The 27,078-nt window shown below is 30.2% G+C and overlaps 3 protein-coding genes across 3 annotated transcripts; 1 reads left to right on the top strand and 2 right to left on the bottom strand.

The window, feature by feature from the left end:
- Window positions 1-4,967: 4,967 nt before the first annotated feature.
- Window positions 4,968-6,658, top strand: LOC116412619 (endocuticle structural glycoprotein SgAbd-5-like; the record flags this gene model as incomplete). The annotated part of the gene is made up of 2 exons (XM_026895373.3): window positions 4,968-5,095; window positions 5,680-6,658. Coding segments are annotated over 2 exons (351 nt in total), but the record flags the coding sequence as incomplete, so codon positions are not given.
- Window positions 6,659-8,051: 1,393 nt separating this feature from the next.
- On the bottom strand, window positions 8,052-17,298 carry LOC113511688 (endocuticle structural protein SgAbd-6-like). The gene is made up of 2 exons (XM_026895375.3): window positions 17,173-17,298; window positions 8,052-8,324 (listed from the first exon to the last, which is right to left on the bottom strand). Exons 1-2 carry the CDS (start codon window positions 17,292-17,294, stop codon window positions 8,123-8,125), a joined length of 324 nt encoding a protein of 107 aa, XP_026751176.2. The 5' UTR covers window positions 17,295-17,298; the 3' UTR covers window positions 8,052-8,122.
- A 1,953-nt stretch (window positions 17,299-19,251) lies between these two features.
- Window positions 19,252-20,714, bottom strand: LOC113511840 (endocuticle structural glycoprotein SgAbd-5-like). Its single transcript, XM_026895561.3, has 3 exons — window positions 20,549-20,714; window positions 19,881-20,073; window positions 19,252-19,453 (listed from the first exon to the last, which is right to left on the bottom strand). The coding sequence occupies exons 1-3, from the start codon at window positions 20,677-20,679 to the stop codon at window positions 19,397-19,399; spliced, it is 381 nt and encodes a 126-aa protein (XP_026751362.2). The 5' UTR covers window positions 20,680-20,714; the 3' UTR covers window positions 19,252-19,396.
- Between the last annotated feature and the right edge of the window lie 6,364 nt (window positions 20,715-27,078).

Here is a 27,078-nt window from a genome sequence, read left to right on the forward strand (position 1 = left end):
AACTATAATTAAATAATATAGTTTAATTACGATGTATCTGATAATTTAATTATGATAAAATACATTATCGTATCATCAATACTGTCCTTCCTGTAATATTATGAAAATGAGTTTGTTTTGTTTGTTACCTCTTGGTGCTTTAACGATGCAACTGCCTTCATGAAATTTACTATATATTTCACCAGTTATGGTAACGGATGAAGTCATGTGTAAAAACTAGTATCAATAAATTGAATTGTTACCTAAATAGAAGTTATTTTTAACGCGTACATCACACGACCCTTTAATAGGTATTCAAAGTGATGAAACCATTAATTTTTATTATGCTCTGGGTCACGATAGCAGTTAAATCTTTCATATTTTAGAATTATTATTTAAAAATTAATATTCTTGCGTCTTAGTATACGTGATTTTTTTATTTATTTTATTTATTCTTTATTGACCACATTACAAAAGATGCCTGGTACAAAAGGCGAACTTAATGCTACATAGTATTCTCTCCCAGTCAACCTTTGGCAAAACAGACATGTAATTATGCAGTGAAAAATTGGAAATTATTATAGATACACAATTACATATGTACCTATATTGACTTATAAATTATAACACATACAATATATTGTATTTTATGATATATACATATATAAAAGATTTATATAAATTTGCGTTTGCCAAATTACGGAGTTCTAAAATTATGTAAATTAATAAGTTTTGGGAGATAATTTCCTATAAAATTATATTAAATTCTACTTAGTTTATATTACTACATAATTTTTGGAAGTTCATCAAAACTGGTTTAGTAATTAACATTATGATATTGATATTGCCTTTCATATGTTTGAAAACTGCCTATGATAAAGGTACAGCATATGCTATATCATAAAAGAGATTGTTAATAAATAATTTATACCATTCCCGTTGCTAGCAATATATCAGTTCGACCTCCACCAAGAGAGAACCCTCCTCCCTGAAAACAATACCAGACCAGAGGGCCTACAATGAAATGTTTTCTGAAATTCGAGGCCAAACAAAAGACTAATTTCATGTTAAAATTACATTATACATACAGTTTTAAAATAATAAAAATGTTAAAATATCATTCCTTTGGACCTTTATGGCAGGATTTATGATGAACGAAATATTAAGCTAGACTAGACCGATTTTGATATGAACAGAAACACGAAATTGAGTCCCAAAATTCGGAATTTCATTTCATGGTAGATCCCTGCTTTCATCCTCATCTGTCATCTTTCACTGGTACCCCGCCAGCGTATACCGATGGCGTAAGCGGGGATATTATTGCATTCTCACCCATCAAAAAAAAATGTTATATCAAGGTAAGTAGGTAAGGTACTGACACTGACCTTGATCGAAATACTATTTTTTAATAAAATATTTTGATTTCTAATAAAATATTAAATGTAAAAAAAAGGTTTTAAGATAGTTGTACTTTTGTATAACATATTTTAAACGCAATTCGTTATTTTTTTATAAATATATTTTAGTCAGCATAGACATTATATTTTTAATTCTATAAATGTTTTAATGGAAAAAGTATTAAGATTTGTATTAAGCTTCCTTTATGTAATTTCGAATTATCATTTCTAAACTATATAAAGTTATTTTGCTGAATACATAGTAATTATCCTATAACCAATCTAAATACTTCAGTATATGAGACCGAATAATTTTGAGGTTTTAACGCCACAATTGTACTAAACTGTTTCTCCAAATTATATATAAACGATAGAATGCGGTTTAACGCATCATACTGTTTTATTCGACGTCAGTTAACACACGACCTCGTCAAAATGAACAAACTGGTGCGTATATATAATTTTAAATTATTGCCTAGTATAAATAATTGTATAAAATTTTCAAATTATTATATAATAAATAATTGCATAATTATCTAGAAAAATAAACCAACAATAATTAAATATGTACAAAAATTTAGAAAATTGAAAAAGAAATCTGTTTTATAAATTCCGTTAAATTTTAAAATAGTTATTTGACGTATTAAAATATATTAAAATATATATTGGAATTTTCTATGTACGTTTTATGTTCTACACGTTTATGTGATAAAATGCTTCATATTTTTTTTTTATTTTAATGGCACATTATGCTGCGGTCTTGGAGTTCTTAGGTTTCTTAAACTATGTGTGGTTTTATTTACTTACTGTTTTGTTTACTTGTCATAGTGCTATTAGACTAAATTAAGGTAATTTAAAAACTTTTAAAATTAACAGTGAGCATTTTCATGACTTTTATGTCCTTGTATACCAAAAAATAATAGCAAAACGCAAATGCATAATTATGAGTTAGCGGCAGCTTTTCGAAGAATTCACGTACCCTCAAAAACGTCATCAATCTCATTTAAAATAATAAATATAAAAAATAAAAACATATATATAATAAAAACGTTTTATTAAAAACAATGGAATAAAGTAGGAGTATTTTGAATAATAATATGTGAGTGATATAATGAACAAGAAGTCACAACACAGCACACTATTATTACATTTATAAATTTAATATTATTTTCAATTCTATGCAAAAGATATAGTACTTTTCACATTAAAATATACTTAGATCTCTGTGAAATTACTAGTAGTTGGTGTTTTTTAAAAGTTCATAAAGCTAAAACTGTTCTTTAAATAATTTATTCAATCAAAATATTAATTAATGGTAAATTTTTCTCAGTAAAAAATAGCGATTCCAATGTTGATAAAATTAATATTAGTAGTCTTAGTAAAAAAAGGCATAAACATTAAAATATATAATGTTCATAATGCCGTATATATCGTATTTTGATTTTACAATTTTATTTAACATAGATGGACTAGTAGGCTAGTAAAAACAGCACGATATTTGTCTGAATATGTCCTACCTTATTGGTATAGTAGTATAATAATGTTTACAAAAAACCAATAAACTGACCACTGTAATCAATTTTCAAGTAACTTGTCAGTTTATTTAAAATCTGCAATAGAAAAATATATTTATTTCATACGTGTTGTACTTATCATAGTATAACTTAGCACAGTTTTACAATGATCTCGTACTATTTGCATTATGTATATGCACTCCTACGCTACGATTTCTATACAAATATTCTGATTATATTAAGGTAGGTTTAGTTCAAACGTTTTTACTAAAATCTAATATCAAGTTTTATTTGTACAATTGCGTGGTGTGCTGAGCTCTTCTCAAAATAATATTCTTCTCAAAATAATATTAATATAGAGGTTCTTTTCAATATAATATTGCAATTATTTGTACAATTGCGTGGTGTGCTGAGCTCTTTTCAAAATAATATTCTTCTCAAAATAATATTGATATAGAGGTTCTTTTCAAAATAATATTGCAATTATTTGTACAATTGCGTGGTGTGCTGAGCTCTTCTCAAAATAATATTCTTCTCAAAATAATATTGATATAGAGGTTCTTTTCAAAATAATATTGCAATTATTTGTACAATTGCGTGGTGTGCTGAGCTCTTCTCAAAATAATATTCTTCTCAAAATAATATTGATATAGAGGTTCTTTTCAAAATAATATTGCAGTTAAATCTTTTGCGCTATGTTAACATTTCGAAAAGAGACATTAAAACTCTGTATACACTGTTATATAAAGATAATAGTGATTATTATTTTACAGTATAAAGAAATGCACATTGTAATTGTTTGTACTTTAAGACAATAGACAAATCGAAAAGTTACCTCCTAAATTCTTGAATTATATAAGTTTAATTTAAAACTTTTTTTTAATATTGAAAATGTGTATGTACTATGAAATGTACTACGTAAATGGCTACTACATTATATAGTAACCATTTACAACAAAGTTTTGTAATAATACTCTTTGTTATAATATTACTCAACCACATGCCATAAAATATTATCATGTCCACAAACTTTTAAAATAGATGTATTCGGTTATTTATCTTGACCTACAGCCGATTACCTAATGCGTCCTTTAAAAGTTACTTAAACTGTGTTACTGATATGTGGGTGTGACAATTTCCTAACTAAAAGAACAATTATATTAAACTTTTATAATAGTTATATTATCTTAACAGTAAAAACTCCTAATTCCTGAGTCCTCAGAAATAGCAACGCATGAGGGGTTTCATGAACGAAACGTATACTCTATTATGTCTATGGTACTGTTCATGTCTATAGGCGACGGCTACCACTTTCCATCAGGTGGACCATCAGCTTGTTTACTATTCTAAGTTACAAGAATTACTATATACTTAACTTACTAATATATCATTATTGACCACTTGTCTCTCCTAATAAGAGAAATATATAGATTATGTACGTATACTCGGGTAACATTATCACGATGGTTAAAAATGGTATATTATGCTTTAGTTTATTTAAAATATATTGTGCTTTATTCCATGAATTACCTTTTATGAGATAATTAGGCTTGAAAAATAATGATGATTGATTATTCTTATTTATTAATAATTATTAATTGCTACATAATATTTTAATAAAGTTATAAATAATATTTTGCAATATCTTAACAGTCGTAATATAGTGTTTCTAGTACTCTGTTATGAATTTTTATAACTTGTACGAGTAGCTATAAAATTTAGAATGTATGCTAGGCATGGCAATGAAACTGATGGCCCATGTTGTGCATCTAATGGGGAGTGATAAATAATAATAGATATATAGAAAATAATAAAAAAAATCATCTCTATTAAATGATAGTATGTTCGTAGATATGTGTCTATATATCATAAATATTGTGCTGTTTATAGCAACCTTTGTGTATTTCCATTCCTAAGTTAAATATTCCTTTCATATTAAAGACGATAACGCACGCATTGTTATAATATCTAATTGAATATCTTTCACACCCTTCTTTTTTATCTAATTCTAAATGAGTTTACTAAAAGTCATAACTGACATCAATAACTGTAATAATATAGTTAAATAATAAATTAATATGGTCGTATCTATACTTTGCAGGTCCTTGTATGTATCATTGCCATAGTTGGACTTACAGCAGCACAACAAGCAGACCTTGTCAAATATGAGAACGATAACACTGGACTTGGCAATTTTAGATTTTCGTAAGATCATTAACCTCCTGTTTTATTATTCATTACTTTATTCTTTTTGTTTTACTTTTTTAATTTTTAACAATCTACCTGACGATTATATTTTCCTGAGATTTTTATGTTTCTTGAATTATTGTATGTAATAGCAAGACCTAAGTTTGTTATAGAATATTAGCATTAATGTTAAAATGTTCATATTTTTTTATTAGGATCATATTTAAATTATAATAGCTATATGATTCGTTAAGTATCTATTACATTTACTTAAATTCAATTTACCATTATTATAACAGCAATATATAACATATATTGAAATCTAGTCTATTTATTAAAAAAAAAACTGATAATTAAATTTATCAGCATGTATTTTAAAATATTTTCTTTTATTATTTAAAATTAGTTTTAAAACAAAAGTACAAAAAATATACTACTAAATCATATTTTAATTTATACAAGAGTAGAACACGGAAAAATTGTTATTTTGTAATAATAATAAATAATATATTTAAGTTCTAGTAATTTCAGTAATATTTTAAGGTCTTGTTATTAATATTTAAAATTGAAATTAAAATACTAAAAAATAAAAAAAATTACAGGTTTGAACAGAGTGATGGAACTCGGCATGAACAAATAGGTGAACTTAGAAATGCAGGAACTGAAAATGCCTACGTCGTCCTCAGAGGATTTTACTCGTTCATTGCACCCGATGGTATATTAAGAGTAGTAAAATACGTTGCTGATGAGAATGGTTACCAGCCTGAACAAGGAGAGGGTCCAGGGGCGTTGCCACCTTCGGCAGCAGCTTCATTGTTAGGTTAATTTATAAAAATGAAGGGAAAATCAGTAAATAAATGTTTAAAGATTTTGAAAATGCCAAAAGGTAGCTCGCCCAAAGAAAATTAATATCTATTACCTACATATGTGTATGTGTATAAACAGTAACATGGATGCAAGTCCTTAGTTCGACTCGTTAAATGCCTCTCCTGTGGATTATTTACATATTTTTAACATCTATAAATTTTATATGATTGTTTGGTAAAAATTAAATTTATATCTGTGATCCAGGAATTTCAATATAGAATCTTTCACGAACTTACGAATTTTATATAATTTTATTTAGACCTTTTTAATATATAATGACTTTTGCTTTTAAGGGTCAACTAATCTATCGTCTAGTAAGTCGCCTTGGTATTTACGTATCTTATACGGTGTCTCAAAAACTTAATACCTTATCACTTGTTCTAAGAAGCAACATGTACATATTGTGATCTAAGTTTTTAGTAAATATTATTATTGTATTATAATATATCTTTTTTATATTATCTTCACTTACTTAAATAGTAGTTACATAAGTAAAAATTCATAGAAATTAATGACTAAATATAATATTTTAGTATAAGATTTGTATTTTTGTCTCTGTATTTTTATATAAAATAGATATAGAGATAACACATTGTCTTCCTTTCAGATAATCGCGGTTACGAGTTTCGCACAGTACAAACGTTTATATTTATGAGTATGTCTGTTTTTATTTTCTACGTGTAATATAGTATGTACTTACACTAAGTACTTTATTTAGGACTGATCCATTTATTGTATAAACTAGTCAGTTTGAGACTAGATGGCGCTATGTATATTATCTATTTTCTTCACAAATAACGATATAATTAAGAATTATAAAAAAAAAATATCCCTGAAAATAATTATGGAAATTTGAATTCAATATATATATAATAGTATTTAGCAGGAATATAATACGATTAAATCATGTACATCATATATCATTAAATCAGGTTATTTTTTTTTTTTTTTTAATACAAGATTAAATAATCGCAATAGTTACTAACTCCTACTAAACTGACTCGGTTTAAATTTTATGACTAAATTCAAATGTATTACGGCTTTGAGTATAAATGCCTATTTATATTTCGTAAATTATTATTTTGAAGGAATACTGTATCACCAATAACATACGCTCCTACTTGATTATATCTGTAAATTTATATGTAGCGCTATATTGCAGTGATCATTATATCAGGCTGTTTTGTACGAAATATGTATAACTAATAGATACATTATATTAGTATTATATGTTTTGTAATATAAAGTGCTACAAAAGTATAACTGTCACCGAATTATTATGTCAATAATATAAAGTATGATGTTGGTTTTTTTTTAATAGGTGGAAATGAATGGTAACCCCTCCTGTGCTATCGGTATACGCTGACGGGGTACCAGTGATAAATGATAAGTGAGGATGGAAACGGGTCAGTTAGCCCATGGTGAAGAATTCAACAAAAATTAAGCACGATGATTTTGATAGGATATATTGCTAGTAATGGAGCTGTTAGAATCCATTACCAACAAATCCTTCTCCCCTTATGGTGTTGGTTTGGTCAGCACAAACATAGTTTGAAGGAAATCACAAACATTTTTTAGTACATTGGATAAATCATGTACCTACTGATATTATAATATATTATTACCTACGTACCAGTTGAACAGCGTAATATATCGTCATAGTCGTACAATACTGACGGATCTGACAAACATGACATATATAGATCCGTCAGTATTCTACGATATGTGTAAACAGTATAAAAGACAAAGTGTGTTGGTTAAAGACACTCAACTAGTCTTTGTTTTATCAAAATTCGATGATGAAGAGACACATGAATTTTAATTAAACGAAGATGTCATGATTGTTAGTCTCATTAGACTTACTCTCATCATTATAAGAGTTTCAGGTCGTTCTAAAATTTATTAAAGTATCAAATAAGCCTAAATCAATTAATCATAATTTATCGCTATTTGCGACAATATGAAAAGTAAAATTGTATTCCAATATGCTGTTTCAACCGTAGAAAGCAGTAAGAATCGAAATATTTCAAATACAATTTCATTCATCTTGTGTTCATTGTGTTCATGAGACTACAGTTTTTTTTTAATAATTTTTTAACACATCCGCAGCAGAATTTTTCCATTTTACATATTTTACAAATAAACTAGTAATAAACAAAATAATAATAATTTTTATTATTAAATAATTCTTCTGTCATTATATCTTGTATCGTCCGTATAAATTTGAGGTTGGAATCCATTCACGTCAGCCACATAGCGGACAGAGTAATGGTGTCCCCCACTATCTACATATCCATACTCGCCGCGAACTACAAGCCCTTTAGTGTTAGAGTTCAGACCACCATCTTCTCTTCTATATGCACCATCTGATGTTTCATATCTATAAAAAATAACCTAGTAAATTATTTGCTTAAATGGTTGAACATTGTTATTAAGCACGAGTACGCAGAATTTATTTATAACATTTATTTTATATAACATAATTAGATTTTTATTATTATTATTTCAATATTGTATTATTATAATGTTTGATTTTTTAATTTTTAGTGAGTACATTGGTAAAAACTTTAAAACTCACAAAAAATATGTATATAAATAAATTGACGTAAAATTCATAAACTTATATTTCTGCAATATTTAAAAACATGTTTCATTGTTTAAAGCATACTTGTCTAGCAAAAGGTGTTTGAAGATCAAGTAGGTATATTAATTAAGCACGAATATGTTTGACAAGTGGTTTTACTATTTGGAGAGAACTTAAAACTCCTACAAGGTGTAAATGGCAATGAAACAATAGCTTTATGATTTTTGATTATTATAATTTTTCTTTTGATAATATTTTAAAAATCGCATCCTTAAAATTATGTATAAAATAAAAAAATACAAATGTTATTGATATTCCAAACTTATAATTTTTGTGTAACTTAATTAAAGTATAGTTTAATATATCTAAATGTATAAATAAATACATAACATACATACATAATATAACTAAATTTATGATATAAAGATAAAAGAAAAAAAAAGTTAAAAAAATTATTGTTACTCTAGTAAACGTGAAATATTTTTTTTTTATTACATTTTATTTACAAAGGAACTTACAATTGCAACCAATAGAAACCTTACATGGTTTCTCTCTGTTATTGTATTATTAAATAAATAAGGAAATATTTTGGCATTTATTGAAACTTCTTTGTGGCCGTAATGTAAATTTAAGTCTGGCCACATATATATGTTGATATTATTTTTCTACACGTTTTTTGTTTCTATTCAAATGGTTGTCTTGTCTTGTATCTACACGTATTATATATATATTGTTGTTCTAAAGAATATTATCTTTCACTGTGACCACGCACCTTTTTAGAGAATATTTTTAAATTTTATATTTTTATTTTGTTTTTTGATATCTGACAATGTCACGATTTGATTATTATATTTTTCTCTACCACTAGCAGCGACCGTTTTATTATTTCATAAAATATACAGTCCTTTCTCAAGAGCATATCTCTCGTTAAAATATTGGAGCTATGATGTCACTTAGTTTACATGCGCAATCCTTGTCAAAAGAGACTTTGACATCTTATAGTCATTTATGTGATTTAGCTGATTTCTTGACATATAATAATGCTACACCGACCGTACTTATCGGTGCCGAAGATTGGCATTTTTTAATAACTCGAGAAGTTCGTATAGGAAAACGCAATGAACCTGTGGCTTGTCGTACTTTGTTAGGTTGGACAGTATATGGAATAAGTTGTAGTAAAACTAAACCTATTGAATTTATTAATCATTGTCAATTTTTAGATAAAACAGATATTTCTGACGATGAACGATTAGAGCTCCTTGTTAAAGAGCAATATAAAATAGACTCATTAGGTATTTCTAAACGTGAAACATTACATAGCAAACAGGATTTACGCGCCTTAGAGATTTTAGAATTTACTGCCAAACGATTACCGACTGGCAGATTTGAGGTAGGTCTTCCTTGGCGTGACAATATTAATCAAATTCCAGATAGCTATTCACAAGCTATGTCACGTTTCTTAACTTTGGAAAGACGAATGAATCGTGAGCGTGATTTTGCTGAAGCATATAGAAAATTCATAGATAATATGATAGTTAAAGAGTATGCAGAGGAATGTAAGCCTATTACTTACTATAATTGTAAGCGTATTAGTACCTCTGATTCCTTACATTATAAGAATAGTTCTGCGCAAAATTATAGACTGTACTTACCACATTTTGGGATTTATCACCCACAAAAGCGTAAACTTAGAGTCGTGCATGATGCAGCGGCTACAAATCAAGGCGTCTCATTGAATTCTCTTCTTCTTCAGGGACCTGATCTTTTAGAAAATTTAGTTGGTATCCTTTTTAGATTTAGAGAAGGTCGCATTGCTTTGACGGCAGATATCAAAGAAATGTTCCCTCAAATACGCATTAGAGAGCAGGATAGAGATGCTTTACGCTTCTTGTGGCGTGACAATTCAATTAAAGATGCACCTTTAAAAGAATATAGAATGTGTGCGGTTATTTTTGGAGCTACTTCTAGTCCATTTATCGCTCTATATATCAAAAATAAAAACGCAATTTTTTATCAAGATCGGTATCCAGAAGCGGTTGATGCAATTATACATGACCATTATATGGACGACTATCTTGGTAGTTTGGATAATGAGGATCAGGCCGCACAGCTTGCTTTTGATATAGTTACTGTCCATAGTAAAGCTTGCTTCGAAATGCGTGGTTGGCTGTCTAATAATAAAGAAGCGTTGAGACTAATTCCCGAGGAACTTCGCGCCGCGCACGCTGAGGAGGTTCCACTCGGTAATACTTCATCTAGTATTAAAGTATTAGGCGTTTCTTGGGATCCCTCAACAGACCTTATAGGTTTTAGGACCGGTTTGGAAAATTTTACTTTGGGAACCAATCTTAACAAACGTAAGGTATTATCACACCTTATGAAAGTCTATGACCCGTTAGGTTTGCTGGGTCCAATTGTAGGAAAAGGTCGCATATTACTCCAAGACGTGTGGAGATCAAATATTGATTGGGATACGCCCTTTTCTCCTTCAGAAGTATCAAAGTGGACCGAATGGTTTAAAGAACTTTTTGATGTATCAACCATCAAAATTCCACGTTAGTATGCTAAACAAAATGGTGAACCTCTGCATAGGGAGTTACATGTATTTGCAGATGCAAGCGAGCTTGCTTATGCGTGTGTGGCTTATTGGAGATTTTTGTATCCAGATGGTTGTGTCAAGCTCGCTCTCATCGCTAGTAAAACAAGAGTTTCACCTTTAAAACCAACTTCAATTCCGCGGTTAGAATTACAAGCTGCTTTGATTGCTTCACGCCTTGCTGTGACCATCAAGGAATCTCATAAAAAGAAACCCATCCGTACAGTTTTATGGACGGATTCATTAACTGTTCTTAGTTGGCTTAGAAGCGACGCGCGTTCATTCAAGCCATTTGTAGCCCATCGAATCGGTGAAATTTCTGAGAATTCTCGTATTCAGGATTGGAGATGGGTTCCAACTAGCTTGAACGTTGCTGATGATGCCACACGCACGAAACCCCTTAATTTGAATTCAAACCACCGTTGGTTTACGGGACCCCCATTTCTTCTTGGTTCCCCGAAAGATTGGCCTATTGAACCAGCTGGTCAGCCCATGGTTCAAGAGGAACGCAGACAGCAGTTGGATCCATTAGCTGTTCATGTGTTAATTATTGCTGACTTTACTCGATTCAGTGACTGGCTCCGATTACTTCGCGTCACTGCTCGCGTTTTGCAGGTTGTTTCAAAATTTCGTTCACTTTTGGATCGATCTATTTCTGGCACTAAAAACTTTATCTACACTCGTTATCGTAATTCTTCTGCGTCCACCACTTTAATATCTTTGACAGCAGAACTAATGAAAGCCGCAGAACGACATGTCTTGCAACGTGTTCAACAAGACAGTTTTAGAGAAGAGATCCAGTGCATTACGAGATCACAACCAATCGCAAAATCGAGTCGCCTCAGCAAATTGTCGCCAATGATGGGAGAAGATAACCTTTTACGACTGTATGGTAGGATTAAGGCCGTACAAAATGTTGACACTGATGTAAGATTTCCCATACTCTTAGATGGTCACCATCCCGTTGTTCGCTTACTCGTTCAATATTTCCACAGAAAGGCAGGTCATGCTAATAACGAAACGGTTATAAATGAAATCAGACAACAATATTGGTTACTTCACATGCGCAACACCGTACGAAGCGTGGCTTATCAATGTTACTTCTGTCGCATTAGAAAAACTAAACCACTGAATCCAGTGACCGGAAATCTTCCTCCACACCGGCTTGCTCACCATCGTCGTCCATTTACTTTCACGGGATTGGATTACTTCGGACCAATTAACGTCACTGTTGGTCGAAGACATGACAAGCGCTATGTTGCGCTATTTACTTGCCTGACGTCTAGAGCTGTCCATTTAGAGCTTGTCCACAACCTCTCTGCTGATTCAGCTATTATGAGCATACGGAGATTTATAGCAAGAAGAGGCACGCCTGAAACAATTTACTCCGATAATGGCACAAACTTTGTAGGAGCCAATCGCTTATTAAGAGAATTTTACCAACCTGCGGTTCCAGATTTTGCTGCCAATAGAGGCATAAAGTGGAGCTTCGTCCCAGCTGCTGCGCCTTTTTTTGGAGGTTGTTGGGAGAGACTTATTCGCTGTGTGAAAGTTGCATTAAAAGCTACACTACATGAAAGGTCACCTAAAGAGGAGGTACTACTTACGTTGTTGACTGAAGCCGAAGCAATTGTTAACTCACGACCTCTTACTTATGTCTCGGTTGAATCCGATAGCGAGGAAACTTTAACGCCATTTCACTTTCTGATCGGTTCATCTTCCAATCAGATGACAGCCGGAGTGTTAGATGATACTGATTTAGTCCGAAGAGCGGATTGGAAGAAGGCGCTTCGTCTGGCTGATCACTTTTGGAATCGGTGGGTGAAAGAAATATTACCTACTATGCAGCCTCGTCTAAACGGTCGAAGAGATCGTAATTTGAACATTGGCGATTTGGTTGTGATCGTAGACGAGAATCTTCCAAGAGGAACGTGGCCCCGTGGACGTGTCACAGCAACTTTCCCAGGCAACGATGGCGTTGTTAGGGTGGTGGACGTAGCGACAGCAGGCGGTTTGCTTCGCCGACCTTCCAAAAAGTTAGTCAGGTTAAACCCCTAAGTTTTCATTTTTTTGTTTAACCTGGTTTGCTATCGAATTTGTGCATTTCTGCACCAGGGGTCGGTAATGTTGCGAACTCCTTAGTTATTTTTAAAGATTTTATTTTTATTGTATTTTTATACTTTTGTTTCCACCAATTGTCACTTTTGCTCTTTGCTGTCGTAGTCTATATTTCGTAGTTTTCTGTATTATAGTTATTTTCCTTTTAAACCCATTGTTTGATTACAACATATACATCAATATACAGTCCATAATATCGCAAGGTTATAAGGGAAATTTTGCGGAAGATAATTTTAAGAATTCTAGTCTAATGTTATCCAATGTTTCAGGTTCAGATGAATGTAATGCTGTAAACATAATGCAGAAAGATGATTGGATATTAGACAGTGGGTGTACGTCTCATCTCTGTAACAATCCGCGCAAATTTCAATTTCTGACCGACGCGACCGAAAAGTTAAAGTTAGCCACTAACTTGAGCACAGACATTAAAGGTAAGGGCACCGTTTGTTTATCGGCGTGTAATGGTAACTCTGTAAATGAAATAGAATTTCATGATACTCTGTACGTACCTGACTTAAGAAGTAATTTAATTTCTGTAGCAAAAATTACTGAAATGGGTTATGATGTTAAATTTAAACGAAATATTGCATATGTCACTAATAGTAGCGGAGAAATTAAATTCACTTGTTACCGCAAAGGGAATTTATATTACTTACGTGAATTCGAGAGTGCGTGCTTAATGAGTAAGAGAAATGAGTTATATCTATGGCACGAACGTTTAGGACATCTAAATGGAAAGGATGTATGTAAACTTTTAAATAAATGTAGTGTGAATGTAAATGTTAAGGAGTTACAAAATTTACATGATTGTGATATATGTATGAAAGGTAAAATGTCCATGTTACCCTTTCCGGTTACTGAAGGACCTTGCAACGAGAAATTAAGGATTGTATACACTGATATAGTCGGTCCAATGAGAGTACAGTCAAAAGTAGGCTCAAAGTATTTCATTACTTTTATTGATGACTGTACACGTTGGTGCGAGGTATATTTTCTGAGTGCAAAAAATAAGGCTCTAGAGGCTTTTAAATTATATAAGAGCAAAGTTGAGAATCTTATGGGTTGTAAAATAAAATATTTACAAAGTGATCGAGGTGGCGAATATTGTAACAGGGAATTTGACGATTTCCTAAACCAAGAAGGGATTTCGAGGAGATTAACAGTGCCTCGTACCCCTCAGCAGAACGGGATCGCTGAGAGGATGAATCGTACAATCGTTGAAATGGCGCGTTGTATGTTACTTTCTTCGGGATTATCCACAGGTTTCTGGGCAGAAGCTGTCGACACAGCTTGTTACATAAGAAATCGTTGTCCTACCAGCAGTTTAGGGGGAGACATCCCCTATGAAAAATGGCATGAGAGACCAATTAAAATTAATTACATGCGCAAGTTTGGAAGTAACGTGTACATTTTAAACAAAGATCAAAATAAGGATAAGTTTGCCGCTCGTGGTATACCTGGAATTTTTGTAGGTTATTCAAGAACATCAAAGGGATTTAGAGTATGGTTACCACAGGAAAAGAAATGTGTAGTTGCAAGGGACGTGAAATTTCATGAAGACGCAGTTTCAGAGAATAGGTCTTTAGGGCAGGAAGAGAAGCTGATGGATAACATTAGTAAAAAATTTATCGATTTTGAAATTCAACCTTCTACCTCTAGGGATTGTAAAGAATGCTTGCCTGAAAATGAGGTGCCACAGACAGATATACAAGTAGAAATGATAGAAAAACGTATTGGTAACAAACCACAGGAGGAAGATAGCCAGTTGCAGTCCATTATTGAACCAAATCCTGAGACGGATCGGATAACCAGTAGTGATGATTCCGGACGTTCAATACTGAAACGGAGCTCTGGTCGACCAAAATTACAGCGAACTGGTCAAGTAGGGCGCCCAAAGAAAATTTATAAAATGGTCGAAGTTGAGCAGCAACAACAGCAACAAAATGAAGCAGATGTTGATATAGAGGAAGTTCCTGTTAACGAATTTGTTGATTTCGTGGGGACGGCACAAATGACTTTGGAAGATGTTTTTCAAAGCAAGGATCGAGAAGAATGGGAGAAAGCGATACTTTCAGAAATTAGAAGCTTAGTCCAGAAAGATACGTTAGAAATTATAAGAAGACCAACAGATAGAAATATAGTTGGATGTCGATATGTATTGACGACGAAATTAAATGTCGATAAGACGACTAAGAAAAAGGCTAGACTTGTTGCACAAGGCTTTAGTCAGCGTTTTGGGGTTGATTATTACAAGACTTTCGCGCCCGTTGCGCGATTGGATACAGTTCGATTACTGTCGGCGTTAGCAGTTGAGTTAAATATGGAAATACACCATTTAGATATTAATACAGCTTATTTAAATGGATTCTTGGATGAAGAGATATACATGGAGGTCCCTAAGTTATTGAAAGAGTGTTTGTTAAAACTTGTGGAGAATGACGAAGATCAAACAGTCGTAGAACGAGCTAAGTGTATGTTAAACAATTTAAATGCTGGATGCGATACTTGTTTGTTAAAAAAATCTTTATATGGCCTAAAGCAAGCAGGTCGGCAATGGAATATCAGACTTGATGAAAAACTAAGAAGTATGGGGTTGAAACAAAGTTTGAATGAGCCATGTTTATATTTTAAAAAGGTAAATAAATGTAATTTATTTGTGTTAGTGTATGTGGACGATATTTTGGTCGCATCTGAACAAATAGATTGCATTAATAATTTTAAGAAAGAACTGTCTAAAGAGTTTGAATTAAAAGATCACGGTCTGGCACGATATGTTTTGGGAATTGACGTGAAACAAAAAGACAGTGTCATTGTTTTGTCACAACAAAAATATATTTCCGACCTTTTAGAGAAATTCGGTATGAAAAGTTGCAATCCATGTTCAACACCGATGGAAATAAATTCTTTGAAGGCTATGGGTAAAGAGCCAGAAAAATATAAACAAGAAGATGAAGTGTTTAAAGCTAAGTGGCCGTACAAAGAGATTATTGGTTGCTTGATGTACTTGAGCGTAGGTACGAGGCCTGATATATCGAATTCCGTTGCTAAGCTTGCTCAATTCACAAATAGCCCTGAAACGTGTCACTGGAAAGCAGCGAAGAGAATTCTTCGTTACTTGAAGAAAACACAAAATTTCGGTTTAATATATAGGAAGACAAGTAAGTCTCTATATGGATTTTCAGACGCAGACTGGGGTAACTGTTTATTGGATAGGCGTTCATTTTCTGGTTATGTTTTCATTTTAGGTGGTGCGAGTATTTGTTGGAAATCACAAAAACAAAGGATGGTTGCGCAGTCGACATGTGAGGCTGAGTATGTGAGTTTGTCTGAAGCGCTGAAAGAAGCCGTTTATCTTAATAGTTTATTAGGCGAAATTGGACAACTTAGGTACGTACACACAACTTTACACGCCGATAACCAAGGGGCGCTGTTTCTTGCGCAAGACCCCGTATACCATGCTCGCAGTAAGCATATTGATATTAAATATCATTTCATCAGGACCGTGTTAAGGGACAGTCGTGATATTGAAGTGAGACATGTACCCACTGATTCGATGGTAGCGGATATATTGACGAAACCGCTACCTATTTCTAAACATTATGCGTGTGTGGACAAAATGGGAATTAAACCCATCAGTTAATAATTGTTTTCTTTTAACTGAGACTTAAATTTAAAGGGGCGTATTGAAACTTCTTTGTGGCCGTAATGTAAATTTAAGTCTGGCCACATATATATGTTGATATTATTTTTCTACACGTTTTTTGTTTCTATTCAAATGGTTGTCTTGTCTTGTATCTATACGTATTATATATATTGTTGTTTTAAAGAATATTATCTTTCACTGTGACCCTCTACAGCATTAACTATGTGTAATATGGATTACATTTAGTAAATGACAAAATATTTATAAAAAATATTATACCTACTTACTCAAAACTATAAGTTTCATATCCATTCGTGTTAAATATTATCTTGCTTATTTCACTAGTGTAAATTTTCGGCAAACTAACGAGAATTAATAAAGTGACGACGACGGTACAATAATTTGCCATGATTTCTCTCTGTAACAAACAAAATACTGCATATTAGTTAATAATTAATTATTAGCTAACATTATCTGAAATCAACTGATATAATATTTAGAAAAAATATTGAAGTTGCATTTTGTGTCTACAAGCATATTTACAGATTTTAAAAATATTTTATACCTATTATTAAATGATACTGAATTCAAAGCAAAATAATATCTATGACATTTAGTTCAAAATTGTTGAAGAAGCAATTACATGGCATGCCATTAAAAATAGGCTTCTTTTTTAAGATAATAAAATCTGTGTTTAATGTAATTTAATGGGAATGTAAATCGGCTAGCTAGAAGTGATTTTATTATAAGATCTATAAGCAAAAATGGATGTATAGCTCAAAATTGGTGAAGCCTTCTAATCCTGTTAACGATACCTAGGCACATAAACGGTATCCTAGACATCCAATAGTTGTATAACAAGTTTAAATTTTGTCTCAAACCAGTTTTTCTACTCACCATTATTGTTAATGATTCTCACCAATGACTACGGGTTCACACTGTGTCTACACGACAGCTGTCCACACCTTATATCCAGTTCCTCGAGAACATCAAGTCTGGACTTCATTCCTTATATAACAATGCGACGTCAAGGACTTGTCCATGAAAATGTCAATGACATTTTAATCCGGCAACAATATAATGATACATTGTGAACAAATTAACACGAATGTTATTTTTTACATAAAAATGATAATATTTTTTCATCTGCTTATATTGTAACAACATTAACTCAGGAGTCAATTTTATATAAATAAATATCCATATATACAATATATATAATATATATATATATATATATATATATATATATATATATATATATATATATATATATATATATATACATATATTCATATATATATATATATACATATACATATATTCATATATATATATATATATATATATATATATATATATATATATATACATATATTCTAATTATGTTATTTCTAAACAAAATCTACTTCCATTTTGACAACATTTCAATACTAATAAAATTAATTTACAAAATGATTAGCAGTTTTAAATGCTATAACTATTCGACTCGTGCTTAATTGGGACACCAAATTATTATTTATCTATATATTTTAAATATTAAAATATTAAATATTGTACAATATTGATATAGTGATCAATAATATATATAACTATGATAAAGTTATGTTCACTTCATGAAAAGATTTTTGGTAAACATTAATATTAGTTAATATTGATTTTATGTACAGTAGATTGCACTATACATAAAACGAATGGTTAAATTCAAATAACAACAAAACTTAACCCACAACTCAATCTGATGCATAAAATGATTGAAAATTTACACCATACAGGTATTACGGAATATTATAGCGTACAATAACAACCAAGCGAGCAACCCACATGGGGTTGCTCGCTTGGTGATGACACTGTGATGACCATGGTACCACTCATACAATTCATGACGAATAAAATCCTATGCCTCTATATATTGTAATATTATAATCAGCCCTAAAAATGTTACGTTGTGTACACATGTTTTTGAATTGTAACTTAGTAACACTATTATTACCTATATATAAACCTAACATGGTTACAACTTGTTATGTGTGCTTTATTAAAATAAAATAAATGTACTGTTGCACAGCTACTTAGTGAGAGACATACGAGTGAGAAAGAAGTATCCAAGCCAGGTGCATTTGTGCAATCTTTCTCAAGTGAAAGGTATTACAATAAAATCTGAAAGATAAGAACATTGTAATGAGTCTATTTAACTATTTTATAAATTATCTTAAAAAAATAGTTTTCACTTTTAATAAAAAATTGTATATGTTTTATAATATACAATAAAAGTGAGATTTTTTTAAAGTAAAAGTGTGTTTATTATCTGTTACCGGCTTATCGATTTAAATAAACAACACAAAATTTGAAATAACAACACATAATTACTATATAGTATAATATATTTCATACGAAAAACATTACGCTACTTTTTATACCGGCCAATCAGTTCTTTCGTCTGGGGTAATAAAATCAACTGAACGCGAAGCTGTGAATGGGTAACAGCTTATACAGGCATAACATAATTTATTATCCTCCGAGTAATGTTGAAGTCACACCAGCGGGTAAACCTAATATAGGTATTTTCTGGAACAATAAAAACAATTATAGGTTTTAAATGAGTAAATGTATAATTCCTTTAATTTATATTTCATATAGGTACCCTTTTCCATTTGAATTTGGCGGATAACTACTGCAGGATACCAGCTTCTATGATGTTATACTACTTTATAGGTACCTAGGTACGAGTATATACATCGATTCTGAGTATCTACTTTTGATTTGATCTCTTTTTAATACCTCTTTCCATTTTATTGGCTATAGACTCAACGAGGATATCTTCAATATATTAACAAGTCCTTTCTTTTTGATAAAGTCTTTAGTTTCACATAATCTACTATTGTTTACTCTCTTGGTGGCGTATTTCTACATATTGGGTTAAGAATTTTTAGTCAACCTTCATTATACTTAAAGTATACATGAAACTAAACGTAGAATAATTTTTTGCACTTACATCCGGAACTGCGGTATCAGGCGAAGACACGATCTGATATCCATTATCATCAGCTATATAATTAACTTTTACTTCTTGGCCATCAGGATCTGTATATGTATAAAATCCTCTGATGAAAATAAATTGATTATTTTGTCCCGAATTACGTACTTCTCCGGATTCTTCACGTGATATTCCGTTGGATGTTTTAAAACTGATAAAGAAAAATATTTTATAAGTATGAAAATTCATTTTTAATAAACCACGATATTATATTATTTAATAACCACAATATAATAAAAGAGCAAAATTATATGTATTTGGATCTGTAGGGAGATATCAAAAAGGATTTTGTTTTATAAAAGAAAATAATGACTTAATTTTTGATAAAATTAAAGGAGATAAATTAATATTAAAACAAGAATAAATTTTGTTTATTATGAAAATAATTACCACGATTAATTGGTGTAAATATTTAAAAAAAATTGGATTTCCTTTTGTACATCATCGTACACAACAGGCAAAATTGGTTGTGCAAATCACTTGAAAATACATATCAGTTTTTACTAGTTATGAAATATCTAACGAAAAAGAAATTATCATTTTAAAAATTATTAAATAACTAATAATATGTATTAGATTCCTGCATGCAGGATAACGAATTTTAAAACATTTTTTAATATATTTACCTAAAGTAGTAATTTCCACTTCCATCATTGTTGTTAGAATATGCAATAGTATCAGCAACTGTATCTTTTGATATAGATGCAGCTGTCGCTACACATATAAAAAATACACTAATCACTAATACAGAATTCATTTTTAAAGTATAAAATCAGTTGGATTTAGTAAAAATATTTTTATATATAATATTATATGAGAAACAAAAACCTTGTCTTTTATGTATTATCAATATTATTTGAATAATAAATATTAAAGCCGAATGTTATATTGTGTTTCAGTTTATAATTATAAATTTTTGTTTCTATAATTACGTTATTTTGAGAGCAAATTAATATTAAATAACGTGTTAATAATTTTCTTCAAAAATATCACTGACACCTTAACTCTATGAAATATATTACTTCACTGACGATGTTGCTGATTATTGCATTATTTAAGTATTTCGTGATACCAACAAATGATATGGCAGATTACTCTTATTCAAGCGTTGCACCGCTCCATTATCTTAATTACAAACTTACGCTTAGATCACGTTGCATGTAAAATATTTTGTGATATATGTAGTGAAGAAATTTTAAACTAAAAATATTTATCAATTTATTACACACAAAGCTTACAGTGTTATAAATTATTTTCAACAAAGATATACAACAGGTGAACTCTGTAACAGTATTCATATAGCGAATTCAAAATATGTTCGTTTTAAAACTTTAACTTCTGAAAATTTGTACTTGGCTGTGTTTCGGTTTGAAGGGTGGGATATGACGTAAATTTACAGGGTACAGAGGAATAACATCTGAGTCTTCAGGAATGGCAACGCATGAGGGTATCATGGGCGAAACAGTATACTCTGTTATGTCCATGGTACTGCTCATGTCTATAGGTTACTACCTTCCATCAGGTGTGCCATCAACTTGTTTGCCATTCTAAGTTGTATAAAAAAAATTAGCTTTCTGCAATTTATTATCCAATGGAAGATAAAGAGTAAACTACTTGGTCAAATTATGATTCCTAAATCAAAAGTCTTTGAAATTGGTTCTCGATAAAACCAGATGATGATGATCGCTATCTTAGCTAACTGATCTAGAAATGGATGGTATGGGAAGAAAAAAAATAATTTGAACTTCATGAACTTGGCCAGCAGAGAGAGCGGATTCGTATTATGTTTTGAGATATAAATTTTTTCAATTTCCGAATTTTAAAACTTAAAGATTCTTCCTAATATTGTGAATGTGAAAGAAAGTTTGTTTGTGACCTTTTGGTACCTTAACAGCTTAACTATTCACAATTAAATTTAGTATACAGGTATTATATGGTATGGAGAAGATTACAGGTTACTTTTTATGTTGGTTAGCGGATGTATTTCGGTCACGTAGATGAAGTCTCGAGTAAAAACAAGTAATAAATAAAAATTATGAAGCTTATTATACAGGAATAACTAATTTTATCGTTTTTATCTTCCATAAATGGATGTTTCATAGTAATGATCTATGGGGATAATATCAGCCTCCTATTATCATATAGATCTAGAGGTTTATTTCAACATTTCATTTACAATTTTCCTTCTCTTGCACTTGTTTTGTTGTTGTAGTATTTCCTTATTTCTCCCTAAAGACACTGATAAAAATGAAAAAAATAATTATAACAAAGTTACTCCGTCACAACCTGGATAAAGTTTATTAACACGGATATTGTCTTTATATAAAATATATCTGAATAGAATCAAGCGCATATGCTTATTATCCATAATGTTGAAAAAAAAAAATACTAAAAAATGCGAAGACGGGTATATTGCTTACCTCGTAGGAAACTAGTTATTTATTTAATTAAAAACTAAGCATGAGTAAATTATAGGTATTGGATAAAATACATGTTTGTTCCTTAGTTACAATAAAATATTTAAACATGTTTGAATCCTATTTAAAATGGTATTTATAATATGATCATCTGCTTGTTTATTAATTTGCTTATTAAATATTGTCATAGAATTTGGCAACACGTGACATTTGGCATGTAAAAGAACATAGACTACTTTTACCATTTCGTCATCATATCCCAATCATTTGAATAAAGTTGCAAACGTTGCTAGTATATAGATAGATATATAATTTATTCGTATTATTTACAGCACACAAATAACAACAGACATTGATAGATATACCAAGAAAAAAGGGATTAAAGAATATATATACAAAAATATCAAAATACATAAAAGAATTAACAATTTTTTCTTTCATACGTGTGCTATGTATATCACAAAGAAAAAAACTTGTCCAATTTTCATTACAAACACACTTGTCTACAAATGCTTTAGAAATGTGTGCAGACGACAGCTTTCCTACTAATTTACTGACCGATTTAAAAGATTCTATTATACTTGACTTCTAGTGACTTCAAAAGTTCTCAAATTGACATATATTTTCGTATTATGTGATCATATCATTGTCAATTTCATCCAATTGATAGAGTTGCTCATACTACGTTTGTCACGATCGATTTTTTTTTGTAGAACCAGAACTTAAATTATAGTCATGTAAACTAGGCCTTAAAGGTCTGTGGTTTCCTACAGTGTTTATACAGATAGATATGAACTGGTCATGGTCATATCCAGCAATAATAATAATTGTTAGCGGAGTCTATTCTATAAAAATCTATTATTTTTATTTATAAAACTACAGTATGTGTACGCATTATCCGTCATTGCATAAATTAGAATGGTGAATAATAAGCGAATTTCTTCGTTATGGAAAAAAAATACCAATAGCCTACAGACATGATTTTTTATACCACTGAAGTGGCAAACAAGTTAACAACAAACGGTTACCGTAGCTTATGAATACCTGCAATACCAGGGATATAAAGCGCGCGTTGCCGACCCTCAAGTAACCTCTTTACCCCCATTTTGAAGAAAGCCATGTTGTAGTCTCTTGGAAAAACCTCGGCATGATCTACCAATTGTTTACATTTTGACATTGTTGGAGATAGTAGCTAAGAAACTATAACAATAAATCTTCTATAGGTACACCATGATTTATTTGTGTCTTAGATGGACAGTATTGTATCATTTATTCATCTATCGCCAGGTGATAATGATCACACATCATAGGCACGTGTCTTTGGTGCAGAAAGGTCCAAAAAGATGTCAAGATGCCAAGCATGACTGTACACATATCTCTTGTTTCGTATGTTAGTATAAATGTAAGTTTGTAAATACTTCATATAACCACGCGAGTAATTCTGTTAAAAACTCGAATATAGCTAGTACAACATAATACTTGTAACTCATAATAATACAATTGCATAATAACACGCAAAGTTCAACTTGTGATTTGAGCAACATAAATGATATTGGTATACGATTTATTTTGGGTAGATTGTCGAAATCTGAGATCATCCATCACAGCATCCACGCCAACAGCATTTTAGTAAGAAAATTGATATTGTATCCATATAAATAATTGTAGTAGTATCAATGTAAAAATTTTTTGTTAACAAATAATTATAAAATCTACACAACGTCAAAGACTGATGAAGAAGATGCATAGTCAAAAAATACCAATTTCAGACAAATTGAAAAGTCTTTTTTATTTATATGCTCCTAGCGAATACAATACAACGTTTTTCAATAAGGGCGTGTCAAGATTTCTTCAGAGACGACACGCACGTGACAATCCTGGTATTCCAGGTGTCCATAGTCTAATACTAACCATTTATTACAAAAAGGCTGTATGTTTGTGACTTGCTATTTTTTGGTATAAAAAATTTCTCTGAAATAAAATATTTTTTATTGCATGATTGAGATAGTCCAAATAATTCTAAGTGTCAAAAATATATAAAAATCATTTACCACTACTTGCAGATTCTAACAGGAAGTGTAGCTTGTTTCTAATTGTAGATATATTTCATGTAGTGTATTTGTTATTTACGAGTATACATGACTTTGTTACTTAAATATAGGCAGGTAGATATACAATGCTTAAATTGTAATATTATAAATATTTATACGAATGAAATTGCAAAAATCTAACTACATAATAAATCTAAAATGTAATATATATCACCGACCAAAAATGGACTAACTACAATTAGATTATGATTAATATTATAGAATTTGGGAAGGGAGTAGAAAAAAAAATGGAAATAATTTAAGGCCTTTTTTATGTCTACTATGTTTTCTACACAAATATATTTTAGTTGCTTTAATCTACGTTAAAACGTATTTTGAAAAATGTAATGCGAAAGTGTAAAATTTTTAAGTGTTCTTATATTCTTTTTATTTCAGCCGTAGTCTTTTTTTCGCAGTATATATATTTCGAAGTGTGTACGTAATGTATTTGTGTTTCTCAATATATAAAAGTTAGGTTGTAATTATTGTAAATAAAATAAATTTATAATCTAAATCATATAAAAATTTGTAAAAATGAAGTGATTTAAATTGTTAAAGAAGACGGTTGAAACGAACAAAGGGAGCAATAGAAATATCAATTGAGGTGACAAAAATTAGACATATATGGTTATCTAAATAACTTTTTCCAACCTAATAAAATATAACTATTTTTTCTACTGACATCTTCTGTTTCTATTCTTCTCAACCATGAGATGCATAAAAATCAAACACATGTTGGAAGTTTAAGTCCAGGCAATTTAGTTAATAATAGATAGTCAAATTTTATAGACTATGATCATTTAGATAAAATAAAGATTTTATCCAATGAATAAATATGACTATACAGATATATTTACTTTAAAAAAAAATGAAACGAAGTTTAAAATTGATCCAATACACTTCGTTTTGGGTCATTTTTTTATTTCAAGAGTATATTTAAAAAAACCAAGATGTCATTAAGTTTCTTACAAATAAAAATGTTTTAGGTTACAACTCCATCTAGCGAAATACACACGAGGAAGACAACGTATAAAGAATACTGCAAAGATTTCGGAATTCAATTTATTGTGAATCTTATTATATATGTGAAGGAAATGTAGATGGCGCTGTTGAATTAAACAATTATTAGAATTACCTAGAAAATTTAGTATTTTAATAATTAATATTGAGAATATTATTAACAGACAGCAAAAACATTATTAAAGCAAGGTGTGCTTCGCAATTTCTTTTTATATTATAAATTATTATTTCAATTTTTTTCTTTTACAAGAAATGATAGATTATTATTTTTTAAATGTATAGGCATTGTACTGACCCTGACCTCTGAATTAAGTCGAATAATAGTCAGTATATATAACATGTAAATTTATAAAATTCCCGTAACACACATAATATGCATGCATATATGTATATATAAATATATATTAACAATAATAATTCATTATTAAGTTCGCTTTTCGTATCATATAAAATTATTATAAAATATGGTCAAAAAAGAATAAACACTCTCTTTAACTTTATATAAAATAAAAATTTCACAATTTTTTATATGGTACCTTGTTTCAAATTTCAGCTTTCTGTATTCTACTGCATTCTTCGGGTTTCAAAATGTCTTCAATTTAATATGTATAAGTACACGTGTTAGTGTATTACTTTTATCTATCAGATAAATAATGATGCCTAAACCTTACTTTCAATTGTACCTACCCAGGAAAATATCTTGTTTTAGGATTTTATAAAAGAAGAACGATTCAGCACCGATTTTACTAAGTCATTTTGCAATTGTATAAGATTTACTCTCGTTAGTTCCATATCTATTACTTTTGTCATGATTGAGATGGATTAATTTTGTAAAACAAATTCTTGAATTACATATTTTTAAATTTAAACCTTTAAATATGCTATTTGTCAATGGAACTTATCACATACGCCAATTTAAGAACATTCAGTCCAAATTCTATCAACGCATGTATTTATTGTCAATTAAAATATAAAAAATGAACAATGTGCAATATTTCTGATCGATTTTATTATTAAACTTACTATATTATATCGAAACGATTATTTTATGAATTAATATGAACTAAATTTATAATAGTTTTTAGTCAGATCGTGGCACGGTTCGGTAAAACTTGCAATATATTTTGCTATGGCCGAGATGCTATTCAGGTTTATATGTGATGGTTACCGCTTTCCGTCAGATGGGCAACCAGCTTGTATACCATTCTAAGTATCATAAAAAAATTATATGAATTTATGTATATGTTACTTCTAGACACTATAAAGACTTAACCAATTATTACATCGACATGCTCTATATAGGATAAAGAACACAGGCAAACGATTATATCTATCCCTGCAATGCAGATAAAGTCGAAGGTAAAAATTACTACTAGTACTCGTATTAGTAGTTTTAGATACAAATTTAGAAAACGCATTTTACTATTTAAACTAAAGGAAAATTATTCTGAACTCTGAGTCCATAAAGTTGATAACTATCTCTTTCTTTACTTCTTAAGTTTTTAAGTTCTATTTTATAACCGAGTTCTAAAATTTAAGTCGTACCAGGTCTTATAAGAACTTTATTGCATGACTAACAGTTTAATTCGCTATAAGAATTTTATACACTAATATAATAACACCTGAGTC

This window comes from Galleria mellonella, unplaced genomic scaffold (genome assembly GCF_026898425.1).
Source record: "Galleria mellonella isolate WM207_F2 unplaced genomic scaffold, CSIRO_AGI_GalMel_v1 utg117, whole genome shotgun sequence".
Lineage (NCBI taxonomy): Eukaryota > Metazoa > Arthropoda > Insecta > Lepidoptera > Pyralidae > Galleria > Galleria mellonella.

Bases quoted from the DNA above. Each gene is read 5' to 3' on its own strand.
- LOC113511688 (XM_026895375.3), bottom strand. From the start codon at position 17,294: ATGGCAAATTATTGTACCGTCGTCGTCACTTTATTAATTCTCGTTAGT. The intron at 8,325-17,172 runs GTAAGTAGGTAT...TATTTTTTATAG, and splicing joins TATGAAACTTATAGTTTTGA to ATATGAAACATCAGATGGTG.
- LOC113511840 (XM_026895561.3), bottom strand. From the start codon at position 20,679: ATGAATTCTGTATTAGTGATTAGTGTATTTTTTATATGTGTAGCGACA. The intron at 20,074-20,548 runs GTAAATATATTA...TTTCTTTATCAG, and splicing joins AGTGGAAATTACTACTTTAG to TTTTAAAACATCCAACGGAA. The intron at 19,454-19,880 runs GTAAGTGCAAAA...TTATTGTTCCAG, and splicing joins CTGATACCGCAGTTCCGGAT to AAAATACCTATATTAGGTTT.